This window comes from Desmodus rotundus, chromosome 7, assembly GCF_022682495.2.
Source record: "Desmodus rotundus isolate HL8 chromosome 7, HLdesRot8A.1, whole genome shotgun sequence".
Taxonomy (NCBI): domain Eukaryota; kingdom Metazoa; phylum Chordata; class Mammalia; order Chiroptera; family Phyllostomidae; genus Desmodus; species Desmodus rotundus.
This window is the reverse complement of record NC_071393.1, coordinates 130,917,885-130,939,840: the sequence shown is the minus strand read 5'-3', so window position 1 is coordinate 130,939,840 and position 21,956 is coordinate 130,917,885. Positions and strand designations below refer to the sequence as shown.

Here is a 21,956-nt window from a genome sequence, read left to right as displayed (position 1 = left end):
GTTTAAAGAGAGGGTGCTGTGATCAGTGGTATGTTTTGAACAACAGAGCCCCCAGGCACACAGTAGGTCTTGCATCAAGAACACTTCTTTTCCCAAAGCCAGTCGCCCTCAGACTCCCGTCTTGTCCCTATGTGGTCAGAACTTCCGTGGGGTCATCTGTAAATAGAGGTGACTCCGGCCCGTGTGGGTGGCTCAGCCTCCCTCATGAGGAAATACACAGCTTGCCGTTTATTTGCACGCCCCGCAGACACCACTGTAAAGGGGTGGTCCCCCTGCGACCCAGCCTCACCGCCGCGTTTGAGTCTCTGTGCTTTCCCAGGCAGCCGATGACCTCGGACAGGTCATTCCACCTCTGGGCCTCCGTGTCCCTGTGTGTTAAACCGGACCAATAACATTGCCTGTGAGGGGACCGCTGGGAGAGCTCCGGGAGATGGCGGTGCCCGTAAAGTTCCCGGGCAGCTCTGGCCCCGTGGTGAGCACTCAGATGACAGTGTTAGGTGGCAGTAGTTGCAGTGACCAGGCCCCTGTCTCAAGTGCCATCCCAGGGCACAGTGGGACAGGAAGCCAGCTGTACAGGTGATGGGCCCGGCACTGACCTGCTTGGTTTCCAAAGATGAGAGTCTCTTGGCTTATTGCTAATAAGCTAGAGAAGAATGTCTGGGATCTCTATTTCTAGCAAAGGGGCCGAGGGTTGGTTGCACCCCATCCCCCTACACACACATGCATGTGCACACGCACACACATGTGCACACACATGCGTGCATGCACATGCATGCAAGCCTCGACAGCCAGGGCAGCCAGGCTGGAGACCCTCATGGCCGCTGACTCTCCTCCCTCCCACAGGACAGAGTGGGCCTGCTGGAGCAGGTGACCCGGGAGCATGAGCGTTACCAGGCCAACGTGGACGAATTCCAGCTGTGGCTGCAGGCGGTGGTGGAGAAGGTGCAGGGCTGTGTGGGGCAGAACTGCAAGCTGACCGACAAGCTCCGTCTCTCTGAGCTGCAGGTAACCCGGCTGTGTCTCCCCCAGGGGCTGCTGAGGGGGCCTCATGTAGGGCGAGTTCTATGTTGGAGTTGATTTAATGGGGGGAGCACTGGGGGCCAAAGGAGATACAAATCCCATGGGAGGAAAAGCGTGGGATCTAGCGAAGAATGTTCGGGGCCTCGGCTGCCTGGTGGAGATCTCTGAGCCAGCAGGGCACGGGGAAACCCAAGGCCTCAGCAGCATGGCCTAGCCTGGTGGGTCCCAAACAGGGGACATCTGGCACTGTCCAGAGACATTTCCGGTAGTCACAGTTGGGGGCGGGGGAGCCACTGGCATCCAGTGGGCAAGCACCAGAGATGCTGCTAACCAGCATCCTACATGTAGGATGCTAAGCATCCTACAGTGCACGGCACGGCTCTCGCAACAGAGAACTATCCAGCCTCGAATGTCAGCAGGGCCGAGGGTAATCAAGCCTGGTAAAGGCGACAGGCCTGCGGGGGGATGGGGAGGGGCTCGGTCCCATCTCGCCTTCCTGATGTGCCTGGACCTTGAATCGACTTCTGACTCCCTCTGTAAAGTAACTGGGTAGATTATCATCGATAATTCAAGAACCACCCTATAATCTTTGCTACGTTACACAGCGCCTGCACCCTTTATTTAATGTTTGTATTGGAATGGACTCACTTTACAAAAACAGCAATGAACAGTGACTTACGTACGAACGCTCACAGCGACCTTGCTCGTCGTGGCCTCACTCCGAAAACAGTCCAGGTTCTTGTGGGCGGGGTGCTGGGCAAACCATCCGATAGAATGTCCCCTGTTGGGACAAATGTGTTGTTATGTGTAGACAAAGGGAGGTAACGCACAGTAAGAAGGAATGACATACTGATACCCACCGCAGCGTGGAAGAGTCTAAGAAAATATTATGCTGAGTGAAAGAAGCCAGTTTCAAAAAGTAACAAATTCCATGACTTCAAGTAAATTCTAGAATCTTCCAGAGTGTTAGAAATGCCGCTGTTTCAATAACAGCGGGGACAGCATGAGCACGTACATTTCTCGAAACTCTTTGAACAGCCACACCCAAGGTCTGTGTAGTGTGTGCCATATAAACTACACTTCAATAAAAAGTTAAAAAATATTTTCAAGGCATTTTCAGATAAAATAGATTTAAAGGTATTTATGTAACAGTTTTTTTTTTAAATTAAAAGCTGATGACCATTTATTTAAATCAGAAACCCGATATCATTGTCATGAATGGATAATCAGTACTCATTCGTAATTAGCGGGTAACTGTACCAATTAATATCATGAAATCAAATGGGGTCATTCGGTTCCACTTGGCTCCCTACTGTTGCAGCTGAAGACTGTGCCTGAGGCTGCCTGGGTCTTTGCTGAAAGGGCAGATTAACAAATGTCAGGGAGTGTCAACGACATTTAGAGAAGCACCCAACAGAGACTTTCTCCTTGACGTAAGGAGATGACTGGTAAGAGATGTGGGCAGGGAATTACATCCTCCTGTTGTGAGTCAGGGCTATGAAGGCAGACAGTCCACCCCTTGGAAAGGGGCCTCTGGCCCTAAGCCAGGAGTCTAGGAATCCACGTTCAGCCTGATGTTCCTCTCCGGGTTTTTTCCATCCACTCTTCCCTTTAGGGCATCGCCAAAGATCTCCCCAGGGGCAAGGAGTCTTTGAAGAGGCTGGAGGAACAGGCTGTGGGGGTCATCCAAAATACCTCTCCTCTGGGTGCAGAGAAGATCACCAAAGAACTGGAGAAGATGCGGGAAGTTCTGGAGAAGCTCCGAGCCCTCCGGCAGGAGGAGGAGGAGCAGCTGCGGGGCCTGCTCAGGTCCAAGGGGGCCTTTGAGCAGCGGAGCAAACAGCTGGAGGCCGAGCTTGGGGAGTTCAGGAAGGGCCTCCAGAGGCTGGCCGAGGACTGCCTGGAGCCCGCAGCCAAGTCGGGGACTGAGGATGAGCTGGTGGCCCGCTGGAGACGCTACTCGGTAAGCGACGTTGGGCCAAGCCACGTCCGCTGTGCCTTGTGGAGGCGGCGTGCGTGCCTTGGGCCGTCACCCCTGGGAGCTTTTGTGTGGCAGGAATGACAGTGAGCCTTCAGCATACGCACTCTGGCTTTCCCAAAGTTGGGTGTTTGCACCCATATTCTGGATGAGGAAACTGAGGCCTGGAGAGATTCCCCCACCCCCAGTATCCCTAAGATCACATAATGAGTCAGTGGGCCAATAGGACCAGAGGTGGATTGTCTCCAGGTTGCCGTGTCCTTGCCCGGTGCAGGGTGGGGGGCAGGGGGTGGGCGACTCCCCGAGCACAGAGCAAAGGGCGTTCGAGCCAAGGGCAAAGCTCCTAGTGTAGAGATGAGGATGGACAAGCACAGTTGGTCTGGGGAGGCCAACAGACATGACCGTTCTGGAGAGAGGGGTGGGTCCAGTGACACACGGTGTCCAATCAGAGTACCCTCCCGCTACCCCATCCCGTATGCACACTCACAGGAGGTTCAACTTGTGGACGGAGAGATTTTAGAAAATAAACACCCTCCCCACTCTTATCGCTCTTTATTAACTCAGTGAGTCCACTCAGTGTCAGTTCCATCAGGGAAAATACCTGAAAGGAAAACCACCCAGACCCACTCCCGCTGTGCCTTGTGCGTCCCCCTTTCCCTCTCCCTTCCCGTGTTTGCCCACGAGCATAACTGTTTCTGTGTGTGTCAGAGCAAGGCACACGTGCTCCTCGGGGCCTGCTCAGGCCCATCCTGTGGACCAGATTCTACTGCGATCAGCTCTGTACCCAGGCCCTTGTCTGCCCTTCAGCACCGTCTGCCTCGGCACGAGGTGGAGGTGCGGTGGAGGTGGGGGCAGTGGTTACGGGTGGGGACTCTGAGATGGGACTGCTGGCTTCAAGTCCTGGGTCCTCACTTTGCCAACAGGACGACTTTGGGAGAATTAAAAAGGGGATGTTAATAATAGGACACCCTCCCCAATTTTTTATGAACACGTGAAAACAGAAAGTGCTTAGACTAGCACCTGCCAAGAAGTCAACACTCCAAGTACTGCTTTTACCCTGAGTTCCAGAGAGGGGAGGTCAAAGGGTACGAGCTCGGGCGGGGGGCGGCCTGGGGGGGGGGGCGGCCTGGGGTGGGGGGCAGCCTGGACGCCCGGCCACGACTCCCTGTCACATAGCCACGTGCTGTTTCTGGAAGCTGTCCTGAAGCAGGAGGCTGACCAGCTCCCTGCCACACCTGATTCTGGTGTCACCTCAAATCCAACCAAGTCCTGACTCCCTGAAATCAGCAGGAGGGAATTTCAGAATTGATTACTGGAGATGGTTGTTCTTAAACAGCACTTGTGTAGTTACTGTTTGCACTTCCTATGACGTGTCCCACGGCCAGGAGCAGCCACACCTGACCTGCTCAGCCCAGCCCAGCGGTCTGGGTGCCTGGGGACCAGGCCAGGCGTGTGGCTGCACGGCTGCGCAACCTGCGGGGGCCAGGCCCAGTGGAGCAGGGACAGCTGAGTGCACTGAGCCCATATGGCACTGAGAAAGGGGTGTGGACTGCTTGCCCATCTTCAGAACCTTGAGGGGAGCAGGTGGGTCAGGGCCTCAGCTGAAAGAGCTACCTGCAAAGAAAGCATCGTGCGGGGCAGGCTCACCCTCAGAGCCACACAGAGTGCTGCAGGATCCTGTGCGGGGTCACAGCCATGACCCCCCTTTTATAGACGGGGAGATGAGCCACTGAGAGTTCCACAACGTGGTCAGGACAGAGTGAGCAGAATGCAGTCCCGGGGCGCACGGTTCTGCGGTGCTCCATGGAAATGTCCTCGCGGCCTGCTGACAACCCTTTTAGGCCCTTGTGCCCTTTGGTGCTGAGGGGGCAGCTAAGGAGCCCGGGGGCCTGGCTCTAGTGTCAGGTCCACCTGGTACCGGCCCTGTGAGGTCGGAAAACACTCGGATGGTGATTCCTTGCCTATGAAATGGGGGCACACACACCCACCTTCCAGAACCCTTGGGAAGCTTACATGAATGAGACACCCAGCACATTCAGCATGGGGTCACTGGTCCTAGACATGAGTTGTTTGTATTATTCGGGGCTAGTACTCTGTGAGGCGGGTGACATCAAGAGAAAAACCAGCCTGGCGAGAGAGAGAGTCATGGATCGGGAGGTCGGGGAGCAGGGCCAAGTCCCTGCCTGTTTTCTCCCTGGCTGACCCGCTCCCGCCCGCCACGCTCATCACCCTGGACACACGCCCTGTCCTGTCCCGGGACCTCACCACCCCTCTTGGGGCTCATTTGCGCTGCAGGCAATGCGGGCAGTGCTGGCTGCAGAGGAGCCTCGAGTGGACCGGCTGCAGGCCCAGCTGAAGGAGCTCATGGTCTCCCCGCACGACCCACAGCCGATCCTGGACAGCGTCGTCACTGCCCTCCAGGAGTTCCAGAGGTACAGGGGAGGGGAGGGGGGCTGAGGGTCGGGACTCAGGGCCTCCTTTCCCCGTCTGATGCAGTCTCTGAGCAGCAGGCTTGCTTTCTCTTGCAACCTGGTAACTTCAGTAATTCTTGCACCTCTCAATGGCTGGCTGTCCCAGGCCTTACTCAGCTTGGTCACTGTCCCTTTGGGCAGTAGTTTATGTTTTGCTCCCCCAAAGAGGCCTGAGGTTGCTCTTTTCCATGCCAAGTGGCTCATTCACCCATTTCCACCGAGTCTCTTTATGCAGCTTAGCACTGGGGCTGTGTCCACCACATAATGACCCAAGGGGAGGGTTTCCAATAGGCAGACACCACACCCCTACCTGCCGATGGTGCTGATGGAAGCCTCTGGGCCCTTTGCCACGCCAGCCTCTTCCGCCCCCTCAGCCTGTGGGCTCGGGCACAGCGGGTCTCCACCTTCGTCTCACAGATGAGCAGACCAAACAGCCAGCCTTAGTGCAACACAGCACAGGGTTAATTTGGAAATGTAGCTATGTTCGGTATGTGGCCTCAGAGTTGTTTAGAACACAGCAGACTCTTCCCTGCATCCGTAGGACCTCTGCCTGATCCTGGGCTTCCTCTGGAATGAACTCCAGGAGTTGCCTCCTTGTTGTGTGTCTCTGACCCCACGGTGTGTTCGGTTCCCACCTCGGGACATTCAGAGCAGCGACCTGGACTGGCTGGGGGGGCTGGCCTGGGGCGGGTGGGGTATGTGCATCTTCTGTGCACAAAGCAGGCCATGCCCAGAATTGTCGGGGCCTGGCAGGATGGTCTCTCACTCAAGCAAGGATTGGGCTTGCCCCTGCGAGGTCCCCGGGGGCAAGCAGTACCCGTTTCGGGACTCTGTAGTTGCTCTTTAGAGCTTGGCGTTCCCTGGTCGTGAAGCTGGGCTGAAAGTCTGTCTGGGGACCGGCTTCTTTCCTGTGCACTTCTGTCCATAGGGCGCATGGCTCACAGCCTGTGCGATGGCAGAGGGGCCACCCTGGGAGCAGCACGTGATGGGTTCCTGGGGGTCCGGGTGCGGCCCCGCTCCTGGACTGACCCTGCTCTCTCTGGTTCTCCCCCCACGGCCGTGCAGCATGAAGGCGAAGAGCACCAGGCTGCGCAACGCCGCAGGGGTGGAGGTGTGGCAGCGTGTCCAGCGGCCTCTGCAGGATCTGCAGCTGTGGAGGGCCCTGGCCCAGAGGCTCCTGGACGTCACCGCCAGCCTGCCAGACCTGCCCTCCATTCACACCTTCCTGCCTCAGATCGAGGTAAGCGTGGCCCTGCCAGAGGGCTGACCTGTGAGGCTAGGGGAGGCCACCATGGAGTGTGGCAGCTCGGGCGTTCTCCTAGGGAAAGGCGTGCTCCTGGGTCCTCTGCTTATCTGGTACAGCTCATGGCAAACACACCTGGCACAGGAGTCCTGTGTGCCCAGGAAACAGAGGTCATGTTGGTGAAGTGGATCATTGAGTAGAGGACCAGACTAGTCTGGTTTGGTTGAGTTCAGCTGCAGTGGGCACAGTTGGTGCTGGGGGTGGCGGAGGCCAGCAGGCAGCTGGGAGCTGCTGTAGCCCAGGTGAGCGAGGCTGAGGGTGCCCACAGTCAGCGGCAGTAGGGATGGACAAGAGACGATTTCCAAGACATGTAGGCAGTAGAGTTCCTGCTCAGGCTTTGACAGTAAGATGGATGTGGGGGGTGAGAGAGGAATCAAGGTGACCCTGAAATTCAGGGCCTCCGCAGTGCATTCCTGCCGGCCTGTTCCTCACGTTTGCTGCGGCCTCTGGACCCAGAACAAAGGCGCAGCCAGTGGGTGGTCACGACTGAACAGGCATGCTCCTGGCGCGGGCTCTCAGCTCCGTCCTGCGCTGTCCTGCTCTGTGGCTAACGGCAACCCGTCTCCCTCCACAGGCAGCCCTAATGGAGAGCTCCCGCCTGAAACAGCAGCTGACCGTGCTGCAGCTGAAGAAGGACCTGCTGGGCAGCGTCTGTGGCCAGGACAGAGCAGCGGCGCTCCTGGAGCAGGTGGCGGGTTCTGTGAGGGACAGAGACCTGCTACACAACAGCCTTCTGCAGAGGAAAAGCAAACTGCAGGTGAGCCCCGCCGCTGCCTGCCCAGCACTGGCCCTGGGGCCCGGCTGGAGGACAGGGCCACCCCTTCTGGGCCGGGCAGCCCTGCTTTCTGACCTCAGCTCCACCACGTGCTGCCGTGTGGCCCTGGGCATGTCCCTTCGGCCCCACCATCTCCAGTTGCTCGTCTCTAAACTGGGCAGGATTATTGTGCAATCCTTCTAACTGGGCTCCTGGCCATCTGTCTGCCCCTGACCCTGCCCCCAAGTCCCCTGTCTACTCTTTAGTCACTGAACTGTCCTTCACAGAGAGCTAGGGAGTGTCAAATAAGAAAACGCAGAGAAAAAAATTTAAGCTTTGAACCAGCAGTTAACTGGAAACTATGATCATCAGCAACACGTTGCTAAGTGTGACTACACAAAATCGAGATAAAACGTGGCATGCCGCAGACAGCTCATTCTTCACGTTACAAATGTTTGCTGCGCGTCTGATGATGATGATGATGAAGACGATGGTGATAGCCATGGTCTATGGGGCGCTGATGAGGGGCCAGGCACCTGCTGAGAGCTCACGTCCATGACCTCACTGACCCCCGCGGCACACATTCCAGGGTTTGCTGCTGCAGCATCTCCACTCCGCCGCAGTAGCGTGAGAGCCGCTGCACATTAGTGGGCGTGGCTGTGTTCCAGTAAAACTTTTTTAACAAAAGGGGTGTATGGTATGGATGTAGTCTGCCAGCCCCTGTTCTAATGGGCAGAACAGCTGTATGTGAGGACACTTTGGTGACTCTGAGGAGAGGCGTTCAACTTCCTCAAGAGCTCTGGGAAGGCTTCCTGGAGGCGGTGATGCCTGAGTGAGCATAAGCAAGCCAGCAGAATGCTGGAGAAAGCAGCTGGGTCGTGAGGAAAGCTCTTACTTTGAGTGCTGCCCATTCTGTGTCTCCCCAGAGCTTGCTCGCGCAGCACACAGACTTCAGGGCTGCTTTCGAGCCCCTGCAGGAGAAGCTCTTGGACCTGCAAGTCAGGGTCCAAGCCGAGAACGGGCTTCAGCGGGACCTTCCTGCGAAACAGGCCCAGCTTTCAAGGCTGCAGGTAAGGGGCCTGTGGGGCCCGAGTCCCCTCTGCTCAGGTGTCCTGGAAGCAGTGCCCCTCCTTAGCAGTAACCGGCAAAGTGGCAGCCGGCCCCGGCCAGACACCTGGGCCTTCACTGAGATCTGATCTTTCATCTCTGCTGACCAACCCAATGGTTCCTGGCCTCAGCGGGGCCCTTGGCACCTCCAAGCTGCTGACTCTCGAGCTTAAAAAACTGATAAGCCGTCTGTGGTTCAAAGTCTATCATTACTCCTGTTTTTAAAGTTGCTTTGCTAAGCGTCCTAATGAGTCCAGAGGCCTTCAGTTAGATAAACCCATTGGGGCTTTAAGAATCAACGTTTAGAGCACTCGTGGGTAGGACACCGGCAGCTTGCTGACAGGTGTCAGCTGGATGAGGGGCCAGCTGGTTTTTAACAGCTATGTTTTGCAGCCCGGGCTCAGCTCATCCCTACACTGCGAGTGTGCTTTAGAAGACATCACAAGCGGGGTATCTGGGGTTCCCAGGCTACAGCTGGGATGGGGTTCTTCCTAACGCGAGACAGTCATCCAGTGAGGGTCCAGCTGTGTGTCCCCCAGTTTGTTCTCATGGCGTCTCAGCATATTTTCATCTCGTTTGAGAAACTCTCCCCATTCCTGAGAGTGGGCCCATCATACAGCCTCGTGGTGCCGCCACTGGTTGGGTGTCCACCGTCCCGGGAACCTCCCAATGCCCCCTACTCGGCGTCTGCCCCCTGGCCCCGGCCAGCACCCATGATGAGAGGCAGTAAGGGCAGCCCTACTCATTGCTTCCTCTGCTGTAGGGACTGCAGGAAGAGGGGCTGGACCTGGGGGTGCAGGTGGAGGCTGCCAGGCCTTTCATCCAGGGGAACCCCAGCCACCAGCACAAAATGGACCAGCTTTCCGCTGACTGCCAGGCCCTGCAGAGGTCTCTGGAGGTAAGAGCTGTGATCCGCCCCAGGCCCTGGGATCTGACCCTCCTAGACGGATCCTTTCCCCTTTTCCTCCCTTCATTCCTGCCAAATCTTCTTTCTCCTTCCCTCTTCCCATTTCCCTTCCTCATGTACTCAGCGGGCAAGTTATTGCATGCATCCTGTGTGCCAGGCAGTGTTCTGGGCCCCAAGGATGGGGCCACGTGAACAGGATAGCCCTCCCGGGGTTGCAGTCTGGGGGGTAGGACAAGGGGGTAGGACGAGTGGGACAAGTGGGGGTGGACGAGTGGGCAGCCAACAAGTAAATATACAATCCCCCAGGCCAGCAGCCGAAGAACAGCATAGGGTGCTCTGATCCTGACAGGAGCCCCGCCCTGCGGGCAGCAGGCCCATCACACTGCTGCCTAAGCTGGGGCTCAAAGGTGGAGCGGCCTAGCAGCTGGCCGAGAGCCTTGTCTGCAGTGCCCTCTGCTGGCCACCTGGATCTTTCAGAGGTTCCCAGAGGACCAGCTCCCTTTTGAGCAGTGGGAATGGAAATGGAGGGTCCTGCAACATTCCCCTGAGGACGAGCTGACAGGCAGGCTCCAGCCAGCACCCTGACACCCACCCAGATGGAGTCCTGGGCCTGCGTTTGTCACCAGGGCCCCCGGAGCTCAAAGCCAGCTCTCAGGCTGCCTCCCTTCATGAAAACTCCATCTAAGGCAGGGCTCCCCACCCCGCTGGACCCGGCCCGCCCTGCTTAGCAGCAAATATTCCGAACAGCCTCTCTGCAGTCCTGAACTTCATGGCATATAAGTACCCATTCCATTTAAAATGTCATGTGATGCCCTTTCTGCAGTAGAAAAGAGAAGAAAAAGTAAAGCATTGAATAATTATTCAAACATAAGCACTCCCAGGGGGCCACACCGGAGCGGAGGGCCGGGGTCACAGTGCCCCCTCTCTAGGGGGCGCTCTCAAGTGCCTCCAGCGATGGGGTTTTCCGCCGTGTGAACAGCCCCGAGTGCAGCCCTCCATCAGCGTACAGAACAGCCGCGTCCCTGGGAAGCCGGCCTGTTCATGAAAACTGCCAAAACCTCTGTTTGTGTGTGAACCGGGGTGAGATTCTATGCTCCGGCCCCACTGAACAGGGTCTCTCCTGTGTGGGTATCGGTGGGGCGTGAGAAAACCCTGCGGCATGTGGGCTGTCCCCCAGAGCAGGCCGGGGGTGCCCCTCACTCTCACCGTATCCGCCGGCATCATCCCCACCCTACTGTCGGCGCAGCGTCCAAACCCCTGTGAAATTTCAGAAAACACAGTTCTACCCCCAGAGACTCTTCGGTCTGAGTGAGGTCAGAGGTTGAGATGAATTCATTTAATTCAGTTTAATTGATGAACAGCTGATTTATTAAGGTCGAGGCAGGGGCAGCAGAGGAATAGGAATCACTGGCCCTGTCCTTCAGCAACCACAGAGCCCAGAGACACAGCAAACTTCAATTTTAATGCTTACAGCCGACGACGACCCAGATTGACCATTAGAATGATTAGAAGAGACATTCACGGAGCATCATTAGGGGCTGCGAAGTGGTGGTTTCCAATTCCCTCATACCTCTTTATTGTTTAAATGCTTCTCTAAAGAAGTATATTGCCCCTCCTTTATTATTGTGGTACTCAGTGCTTTTTAAGTCTAACAAGTTCTAATAAGCCTTTCCCCACAGCCCAGGGGGCCTCCCTGCCCCCATGGGGGGCATGCACCCCACTGAGCAGCCGGGGCCATCAAGGGCATTGGGTCTGACACAGCTGCACAGGAGACAGGAGGGACAGGATCAGAGAGCTTGTGGGGAAGTGGGGCCTCGTCAGAGGACACCTGTGCTGTCCCAGCTCCTGGGGGGCCTGCCCTCCGCTCAGCGGTGCCAGCCAGTGTCCGCCAAGTGTAGAAAGGCAGGGCCCATGCGGACCCCGCAGAGAGTCCCGAGGACGTAAGGCAGGTCCGAGCATGAGAGGGGTTGATGGCCCCTGGGGTCTGACTGAACTGCGGTGGGCTGACAGGGGCCGTCCCAGGCTGGGCCACCAGGCGGACAAAGAGCTTCTACTCTGTTGGATGCAGAGCCCACCTTTCATGGAGACAGAGAAGAACAAGTGGAGAGCTGAGCAATGATTGACCCAAGGGAGGGGAATAAAAGCAAGACTGTTTCTTAAAAACTTCTCACCAAAGTCTAATCATAAACAGAAAAATGGCCGTCTAAGTGTGCAGCTTGATAAATTTTCAACACTGAACACGTCTGTGTTACCAGCACCCAAACCATGGCACAGAATAATACTTCCAACCCCCCACCCCCCATCCAGCAAGCCCCTCATGTCCCTGCAGTCACCGCCCACCACTCCCGATAGCTGAAGGTGACCCTGCCCTTGGACTCGAAACAGCATAGTCTGGGTTTGCCTGAGCGTATGAGCTATTCAAGCCGAGTCAGACGGCCCCTCTTGTCGTGGCTCCTAGCTCTCAAGACGGTTGTGAACCCACCCAGGCTGCTGCCTTAGACCGTCGTGTAGGTCGTTCATTCTCGCTGCCGTACAGTATCCCACTGGGTGCCAGTGCTTCAGCGTGTTTATCCATCCTGCTGGTGACGGGCACTTGGTGGTTTCCGGTCCGGGGCTCTTGCAGGCAAGGCCACATGCCTGACTTTGGTGGAGACGTGCTCGCACTGTGGGGTAGGCACCCAGGGCTGAAAGCCTTGGGTCATAGGGCTGCCTGTGCTTGGTTTTAGGAGAAATTGACCTATTGTACTATTTTCACAAGTGGTTGTACCAGCTTGCACCCACACCAGTGGTGGATGAGAGAGCTGATTGCTCAGACCTGGGGCGGGAAAGTAAGACAGGCTGAGAGGAACTTTACACCAGAATCCGTCTTTCCGGGGTAAATTCCTTGCACTGTGCAGGAGGGAGGACCAGCGTCTCTTGTTCCTGCTGGGCAGGGGCCCCTGAACGGGAGCCCTGGGGGCCAGCACAGCCCAGGACCTGGGCGGGTGTGGGGGCCCTGCAGGGTGGGGGCCCCCATCTCAGTGCCACCAGCACTCAGGGCGCCCTGGGCCCTGGTCTGTGCCGCAGGGCCTCCTCGACCGGTGCCAGCGGGGCGTGCGGGAGCACTGCACCTTCAGCCACGAGCTGCTGCAGCTGCAGCAGTGGGTCACTGTGGTCACTCAGAAGCTGGAGTCGTACCTGGGTGACACAGGCCCGTGGGATGCCCAGTCCCACGAGGCTGAAGTCGAGGTAAGGTGGCTTCCCCTACAGAGGTGCTGTGTCCTGGAAAGCAGGCCAAAGCTCCCACCTGGGGGGCAGAGGCCATCCCCCAACCCCACCCACCCCCGCCAAGACCTCACTGGGTGTGTGAGAGTGTGTGGATGTGTGTGTGTCCTCCAGCTGCTGCTGGCGGAGTTCCCAGAGAAGGAGGCCCAGCTGCCCCTGATCAAAGTGCATGGCCGGCTCGTGATGGAAAAGTCCTCTCGGGAAGGGGCAGCTGTGGTCCAGGAGGAACTTGAGGAGCTGGACGAGTCGTGGCGGGCCCTGCGGCTGCAGGAGGAAAGCCTGCTGAGGTGAGGCTGCCTCCCGGCCCTGAGCCTGCTGGGGACATCGCCCTTCCACAGGGGACAGCTCAGTGTGCCCAGAACGAGGGCTGGGGCTCTGTGGTGGGCCAGTGGGGCCCACTTGGCGTTATAGCAGGGCAGCAGGAGCAGGGAGACACCTGGCTTGGGAGTAGCCTCCAGCCCACTCGGGCATGGGCCGCACCCACATCAGTGGGCACCTGCATCTTGTGGACTGGGATGTGGGTTTCAAGAAGGAAATCAGAAACATGTGCCTTGGGGACGTTCTGATGAACCTGAAGGACAGGCACAGACCCGGGAAGGGAAGTGGCCTCCCGCTTCCACGTGCCCTAATTCTGTTACTTGTCTGTGAGTCCCCATCACGTCCGTCCCCACGTTGACTGGGCTGAATCTGTCTTCTCAGCCTCGTCAGGAACCGGCAGCTGCAGAGGACAGATGTAGACTCAGGGACGAAAATGGTTTTCACCAACAACATCCCAAAGACCGGGTTTCTCATCACCCCCATGGATCCCATGTCCATTTCCAGGCGTCACAGGCAGGTGAGTCTGTCCAGTGGGGCTTCCCAAGGGGCCAGGTCCTGAGCCCCATGATCAGGGGCAGGGTGGTGGGGAGTCTCCTGCTCAGCCCAGGACTTGGCCGTGGCCTTTCTCCGGTGAGCCTGCCCTGCTGTGTCTCAAGCATTCCTTGTGCCACCAGACAGAGGGACTCAGAGACCCCAGGCCCAGGCGCCTGGGGAAGGTCCCAGGCATCCCTTGGACAGACAGGCCCTCGCCCCTCAGAAACACGGCCCTGCAGAGAGGAGCGGGTGGGGGTTAGAAGCTTCCTGCTGGCCCCAGATTGCAAACTGAAATCACAGAAGATGGGCATTTTTTGTGCCATACGTTGCATTTTGTAAAAACAACTAACCTGAGTACATTGTATTGTCTCTCCTGTCCCCTGGCTGCCTTTACAAGGGAAGAACATTGAAAAGAAATTCACTTCTTGTTCTTCGAAGACAGCCCGTCACTCCACTCATTGTCCCGTTGTCCCTCTGAAGGCATGTAGGGAGGGTAGCCGGGCTCTGAGCATGGGGTTGGGGCTGGACGCAGCCTTGAATAGGACAGAGGTACTTCCCGCCAGCCGAGGGCCCAGAGCCCAGTACAGAGTCCCCCGTGGTGGGACATGTATTAAAACGCAGACTCTGATGCAGTAGGTCTGGGGCGGGGGCCCTTGTGCCTGAATTTGCACAAGGCCCACGGCTGGGCCCCGGAGCACGTTTTCAGAGACAAAGGAACGGGACCCACAGGCAATGAAATGAGGGTTTACAGAAAGCGTGGTCTGTGATGGCAGAGGCGCCGTGTGCCGGCAGAGCCTGCTGCAGACTGACCACGACCCAGTTCTGGGGCAGGGGAGCCCCCCAGGGAGAAAGGAAGTGGGAGTGGGGGTCAAGGAGAGGAGTAGACAGTGCTGCGCTCCACACAGAGGAGATAGCATGCGCAAAGGCCCCCAGGAGAGAGGGCAGTGCCAGGGCCCACAGCATGTTTGCAAGCTCGGGCTCGGAGGACGAGCTGCAGAGTCAGGCAGAGCCAGAGCCTGAGGCTCTTGGGCCACATCGAGGAGTGTGAGGGGCCACTGCGGTGTGTAAGGGAGAGCTCAGCTGAAGGGACGTGCGAGCTAGACAGAGATGGAGGGGGACAAGTGGCAGGAGGGTGACCACGATCACAACCATCCTGGTCAGGCATGAAGGGGCTGCCCTGGGAGGCCAAGGAGGTGACCATGAGGAATGTCCCTGAGCCCTGGACACTGTGGCCACATTGAGTAGAGACATTCCTTGCCCCCCCTCCCCCTGCCTCTCTCCCCCCTACTCTGCCTCAGACGGGATCCCCGGGACACACGGCCTGTAGGCTGTTCTCCCCTCTGACGCTCTGGTGTATTCCTGCAGGCAGACCCGCCCCAGGACGCGGAAGGGGGTCCTGAAGGTTTCTCCAGGCTCCTGAGGAGCTTCTCCCAGTGGCTGCAGGGGGAAAACACCAAGCTGGTTAGAACCATCGCAATGAGAACAGCCACGGCCAAGGACGCAAGGACCAGAGAGACGAAGCTGCAGGTCTGTGACCCCATCCATGCGTTTGCCGCTGGAGAGTTCTCCCGAGAAAAGGAACACAGACCTAGCTCGGGATCATGAGCAATAAGCAATGGTTTTAAAACTGGGCTGGTTCAGATATTTTGGGGAACCATGCTCCGTGTGTCCATGTATTCTGCCTGCTTCCGTACTCCCGGACTGGGAAACGGCGCCACTCCTCACCACCGTGAATGTCCCTTAGCCGCCCCAGCATCTGTGGCTTCAAACATTAGCTCTTTATCTAACTCAGGGCTCTGAAGCCTGGCCGTGGGGGCGAGCTCAGCGGGGCAGTCTGTCTGCCACCAATCTTCCTCTTCCACTCCCCGCTGGAGCTGGTCCCCAAGCCCTCCTAGATTCCACCTCCTGAATAGTTTTGGTCTCTGCCCCGTCTCACTACTACTTACCACTTTTGACCTTAATCATGGAGACTGGGGAGTCTCAGACAAGGAGGGAAGGGCTTTCAGTCTCCGCCTCCGTGGGGCCCAGACTTTGACCTTTGAGTCCAGGGCCCTGAGGGGCTGCCAAAAGCGGCTCTGCTTCACCACGATTTCTTCCAGACCGGCCAATGTCCTGTTGGCGGAGCGGACCCGCACCCTGGGCTGCTTCTCTGGGCTTCATCCTCACCCTGCTTTTGGCCCGATGTGCCTCTCTCTCTTGTGAACTCTTTACTCCCTGCTATTTTATTTTTTTGTAGTCAAGCCTCAGGTTTCTTTTTCTGTTTTCTTTTTCAGTACATAGTTCTGCATCTGTAATGCCTTTTATTGTTTCTAATATTTTATCCTCATTGAGAGGCGTGGTCCAGTTACCTGGTTGACCACGACCAGGACGTCCCTCCTGCCTTCCTCCTACCTCCTACCTCCCACTCAGCCACTCCTCCCGCCTCCTGCCACCGCCAGCCAATGCCAGTCCTCTCAGAGATGGTTGCGGTTCCCCGGGTGAACCCTCTGGCCCTCGTAGAGCTCACATTCTGGGGGCCTCTGGGAAGCTAAGCAACGTGCCCTTGTCACACAGCTAGTTGGATGGGGCAGAGCGGGACCCAAAGCCAGAATGGGAACCCAGGCCCCTGGATGTAGGGGATGCTCCAAGCCCCGTGTCACACCACATCTCAGGAACCCTGAGGATAAAAGGTGCCCCCCTGGGGGACACAATGCTATAATATATTTCAATAGAAAAATCCCAGCCCCAACTCTGCCAGGCTTGACTGTACCAACAGGAAGATGTTCGACAGTGGTAGCTTCTATAATGGCACCTCTATGTCAAGCCCTCTGGAGGACCTGGTTCTAGATTGTCAGAGTTGGACGTGGCCATGGAGGTCCTAGGGTCCCTTCTCTCACATTGCAGAGAGCAAGGGCTTGGCCTTGGCTTGGGTTTGCACAGATGGGATTCTGACTTAATAGCGGCCGTCAGCTCCTCTGCAGTGAAACTTGATTAGCTCCTCCCTACTGCCAGGTGGGGCCTTCTGGGCCCTCTGGAAGGTGCACGGGACATTGCCTTTGCCCCACAGGAACTGGAGGCTCGGGTACCGGAAGGTCAGCATCTCTTCGAGAACCTGCTTCGCCTCGGGCCGGCGAGGGGGACCTCGGAGGAGCTGGAGGATCTACGCTACCGGTGGATGCTGTACAAGTCCAAGCTCAAGGACAGCAGCCAGCTGCTGGTAGGGCCCTGGGGGTGGGACGACAGCTGAGTCCCAGCTCACCTGGGAAACCCGGGTGGGCTCACATCCACTCTGCCCTGTACCTCCACAGGCCAGACTGAGGGGGCCACTCAGAGAGAAGAGGGAGACTGCGGGGTCCTGGGTGCTGGCTGGCAAGATGTCCCTCACCCATTCTGCCACCCTGCAAGGCTGGGGCTCCAGTAACAGCAGCAGTGACTGTCACTGTTAACATCTCAGGAGCTGTTCGCTGCCTCTAAGCTTCAACCTTTATGGGCGTCACCCTGCTCCGTCCTCACAGCAGCCCTCTGCCTGAGCTACTGTGCCTCTGGTCCCCAGAGGGGCCCTGGGGTTCCGAGAAGTTAAACTCACCCGAGTCCCCCAGCCGGGCAGTGGCAGAGCCAGCACGAACGTGCACCCCGCTGCTGGAGGTGGGGGAGACAGAGCCTGGGGTCTTGCCCCCCTCCTTGTCTACCAGCTGAGACTTGGACCAAACACCTTCCCCCTTTGGGCCCCAGTGTCCCCTCACACGAAACAGTATTAGCTAATAAGAGCCTTTATTAAGTGCTATGTCCTCATAGAAACCCTATAAAGGAGGTACTCTTCTTATACCCTGAGAAGCGATGAGCAAACTGAGGCTGGGGGGGTCCGCCTGAGCAGGGGGCACGGCGAGCTCTGCAGCTCCCTGTGCTGGCCCCGCAATGCCTGGTTCGGCCACTAGGTGTCAGCCCAGCCCCAGCCTGGCGGCCGTGCCCGCAGGCCTTGGCCCAGGCTTTCCCAGACAGAGTCCCACCTGGGCCTGAAGTGCGTTAAAAAGCTCATTAAATCGAATCACCTGCTGGTTCAGCCTGTCCAGATGACCAGAAGTTTTAAAGAAACGCTCCCCTGACAAAATGAATATTCCATTACAGGCTCTGTTGGGATTTAAGTTTCACTCACTTAACTATTTTTTCCCCCTTTTCCTCTCCTTCCCTAAAATAACAGACACAGAGTTCTCCGGGGCCGCCAACAGGATTCCAGAAGGTATGGAGTCTGCCATCTGCTCTCCACGGCTGAAGGGCAGGGTGTCTGGAGTGCTGGTGGGCCTGTGACATGGGGGTGGTGGGACTCCTGGGCTTTCTGGAAGGTTCCATGAAGTCTGAGGAATATTTATGTAGGATCGGCCCTGGGCTGCACTGCACTGGGCCCCAGGAAGGCCCAGGGGTGTGCAGAGTATACTGAGCTGTGACAGGCACATGACAGAGGGGCTCCTAGACTTTTCCACCCGGAATCAGGACCCGGTGAGGCGTGCACAAGGGTGCTCCTAACGGCCATGCCGTAACAACAGGTGTGAACCAGCGCTGTCCCAGGAAACCTGGACCGTTCCAGACTAGACAGTGTGGCCACCTGAGTGGTAGACAGGTATCAGGGATCAGTGGGGGACAGGTGCGGGAGGGGCAGGATGCCTTTCCCGTTCTGCCGGGTGTTACCGCTTGCACCCCCGAGACCTGCTCTGAGCCACTCCCGAGGGGCTTACAGGCCAAAGCAGTAACAATAACAGCACTGATGAGTAATAAGTGTTGTTACCCTGGATGCTGAATACTGGCCATCCACCGTGGGCCACGAACTGTGCCCGTCGTGGCGGCTAGGGCGTTTCATGTAACCGTCCCAGCGACACGCACGGGCACGATCACCTCTGTTTTAAGCATGAGGAAACCAGGAAGTGACAGGTTGGAAAGACTTGGTCAGCAAAAGCTCTGGAGTGGTCTGGGGCCTCTGACCCCAAAGCCTCTCGCATATGCCTTGGAGAAAGCACCCCTGAGGCCTGGCTGGCAGGTCTCCCCACTTCTGGAAAAGCCCAGTGTAAATTCATGTCCCCAGGGCCCCCTTTTCCAAGGGAACACACTTGTTTTCCTGCCAAGCTTTGCCCATGAGAGATATACCTCCAGCCTGCTCTGCTCCAGAGTGGCCAGGTTCCTCGAGGTCTCTCTCACCGTGGAGTCCATTTCCAGATGCTTTGCACACAGGGCTTCTTCTTGGTCCCCAGGTGGTGGTCGCGCCTCACATGTTTGGGAGAGAGTATGTCCCCTGGACGGGGCGAGGTGGTTGTGAAGCCAAGGCTGTGCTCTGGGCCCCATGCCAATCAGCTTTGCTGTCTGGAGCAAGTTGCTTTGCCTCTTGGGGCTCACTTTTCCCATCTGTGAGATGAACTGTTAATGTGGACCTTATTTACTTCATGATCTAGTTTTAAAGATCATGCAAATTGCCGCCTATAGAAGTTCTTTAGAGATTCCAAGGCCCTCCCCCCGCCTCCTCCCCAATTTAAAGTAACAAAGAAACTCTTCGTGAAACAGGGAGTGGCATCGGGAAGGATTGGGTTGGCCCACACCGTCCAGCTGGTGGGACATGGGGGACCCAGGGCCACCTCTAGCTCTCACACTTGAAGCCCCTCCCTGGCTGGGGGCCCTCACCCATATAGCTCCCAGGCCAGAGTCCATGGGGAGCCACATCCAGGTCCCCTGGTACTTAGCATATGGTAAGTGCTCACTCAGTATTTCTGAGTAGTGGACCCTTGGCTGGCTGACCCCAGCCTTCAAGCTCCCAGCAGTCTGCAATCAGGTTAATGTGGAGTGTTCACAGCCCTGTGTTTATCTGTTGTCTCCTCATGCATTCGTTCATTCATTCATTCATTCATTTCACAAATATTTGCTGCATGCTGTCTTTGTCCCAAGCACTGTTTTAGGCACTTGAGATCTCTCAGTGAACACGAAAGCAAAGCCCTGTGCTGGTAGCCTGTGTGTGCTGGTTGGCGGGGGTTGGAGGTGGGAGGTGGAGAGGGCTGGCTGGGTGGGGTGTGGGGTGGGTAGAAGACTCCCACATCCAGCTGGTCTTGCAGAGCACAGGGCTGAGGCTCCAGGTCAGGAAGCTTCCCAGGGTAGCAACAGCGGCGTGGGGGTCTTCTCTTACCCGTGGCCGACAGATGTTGGGCACCATTTCATGGGGTATGCGAAGCAGGCAGGCTCTAAATGGCCCGAACATCTGCTTATTTGGGCTGTGTTTCAAACAATCAGATGTGTGAATATTTGCATCTGGTGCTGGAGCTAACAGGACTCAGCACACTAGGAAGAAGTAAGCACCCGAAGGCCACTCTGTAGAAGCCATCTTGGGCTCATTTACGGGACAGCTGGTCTCAGCACAGATTTTGTGTCCTTCCCCCAGAGTTCTGGATTCAGTAGGTCTGGGGTGGCCCAAGAACCTGCATGTGCAGCAAGTTCCCAGGTGGGGCCAAGCGCTGGCCTTGGGAACCGCTGCTATGTGCTCTGTATTGGAATCTGGGACCCGCCCTCAGCATGTGTGGTCGTTGGCAGGTCACCTAGCCACAGCTTCCTGATGAATACAGGAGGGTCTGCCGAGCTCATGGTAGGCGAGTTTCTTGTAACAGCCGGCACATAGTAGGTCCTTAATTGCCACGAAAATATGGACCCTGGAGACTTCTGCAGACGCCACCCCTACTCCTGTGTCTAAGAACAACGGGATCAGTGACACTCTGCTGGGGGACCCTCCCTTTGGCGTGGCTCTGGTGTTCGTTTTCCTGGTTGGGGTGCATGCATGCGTGTGTAGGGGTGTGCACACGTGTGTGCATGTGTGTGCACACACATGCACATATGCACACACACATGCAGGCCCGACAGGTAGGAAATAGGCACCGTCTTCAGAGGTTGTCATCTTGCCAACTTAAAAACATTTCATATATTATTTTTATTTGAAGGGGCAGGGGGAACCTGCCCCGAAGCTGATTATTTATGAGCCGTTGGCTTTGCACGCTTCTCTTCCGTGCACCAAGTCACTGAAGGCTCCAGCTCCGTCAAGGGCTGCAGCCCCCTTGTTTGTATAAACAGAGTAATTAAGATTTATTAAATTTGCAGCTGCCTACACATTGCCGGCTCGGTGCCGCGAGCTGTTTGCCTGCAGCGCTCAGACACACGCAGTGAAATTGCTTTGCGTGTTGCAGTTGGGCCCGGAGTCAACTGAATTCCTGCCCTGGCCCGGTGAGCGGAGCCCGCCTGCCGGAGGCGGACCGTTAGCTGGGGACAGGCGGGCCAGTGTCTCCGCCGGCCCAGGTGAGCTGGCGCGGGGCCAGTGTGCCAGACCACAGGCGTGGGGCGCGTTGGGTGCTGTGGCCTCTGGGTGCAGGTTCGAGTGCAGGTTCAGGTGCTTGGCAGCCTGAGGCTGGCATTTTATTTACTTGACCCTAATTTATACGATGGGGTTTAAGGCTCCTAATTTTTCACATCTCCACATCTCTGGGATTGGGGGGTCTTATTTCAATCGAGTTCTTCCAGTGAGGATGTGGACTGGCTTCTCCCCATACCCCCCAGGACGCCATCCACCGGAGATTTCTGTACAACAACATCTCCGCTTGTGGGTTATGTTTTGTTTTGTTTTCCTTTGGACCACACTGGCTGGGTAAGTTCAGACGGCCCACCTCCGGGAGCCCCTGCCTGTGGTTTCAGTTTTCAGGGAGAGTTTGGTTTCCTGCCCCTCGCCCAGTGCCAAGGTCGGCCTTGACTTTCCTCGCTTCCCTTTTCTGTGAGGTGGGGCTGGTCCTTGGCTCCTTCAAGGGCTGCAGGTTGTACATCCCTGCCCATTTCTTCTAGTTCCGCCGGCTGCCCTCCTTAGCCGTGACCGACCATGGGTGCCTCTGTCTCTGCTTTTTTGTTTCTTGCTTTTTCAGTTTTCAGAATCAGCGTTGATAAGATTCAGTGTTTAAGAAATACCATTGCTTAATCCTCAGTCCATACACAAAATTTTTAAGCTGCCTCAGTAGCCTTTAAAACAATTAATATTCTTTGTTTTTTGAGTGGTTACAGCTCTGTAAAGAAATGCGCAGATCCTGCAGAGTGCCCCCACACGCCCCTCACCTCTCTACCACGTCTCTTCCATTGCTAGCATCTTGCGCTGGCATGGGGCAGTGCTTACAGCCGACGAACCCATCTGGCTGCATCATTACTAGCTCAGGTGCTGGTTCAGAGCTCACTCTTGGGGGAGCACATTTTGTGGGTTTGGACAGATGCATAATGGCATGTACCTGCCATGACAGTGTCATACTGAGCGTGGCACTAAACCC

General features: G+C 56.8%; 1 protein-coding gene across 2 annotated transcripts in view; it reads left to right on the top strand.

Moving 5' to 3' along the window:
* The window catches only part of SYNE3 (spectrin repeat containing nuclear envelope family member 3), a 75,303-nt gene that overhangs the window by 41,391 nt on the left and 11,956 nt on the right, over nt 1-21,956 (top strand). For both annotated transcript variants that reach the window (XM_053927809.1, XM_053927807.1), the window contains exons 5-17: nt 844-1,005; nt 2,636-2,983; nt 5,294-5,430; nt 6,535-6,709; nt 7,347-7,529; nt 8,453-8,596; nt 9,397-9,531; nt 12,607-12,768; nt 12,919-13,091; nt 13,504-13,639; nt 15,022-15,183; nt 16,703-16,852; nt 17,834-17,872. In XM_053927809.1, coding sequence (XP_053783784.1) covers nt 844-1,005; nt 2,636-2,983; nt 5,294-5,430; nt 6,535-6,709; nt 7,347-7,529; nt 8,453-8,596; nt 9,397-9,531; nt 12,607-12,768; nt 12,919-13,091; nt 13,504-13,639; nt 15,022-15,183; nt 16,703-16,852; nt 17,834-17,872 — 2,106 coding nt within the window. The remainder of the gene's footprint in view (nt 1-843; nt 1,006-2,635; nt 2,984-5,293; nt 5,431-6,534; nt 6,710-7,346; nt 7,530-8,452; nt 8,597-9,396; nt 9,532-12,606; nt 12,769-12,918; nt 13,092-13,503; nt 13,640-15,021; nt 15,184-16,702; nt 16,853-17,833; nt 17,873-21,956) is intronic.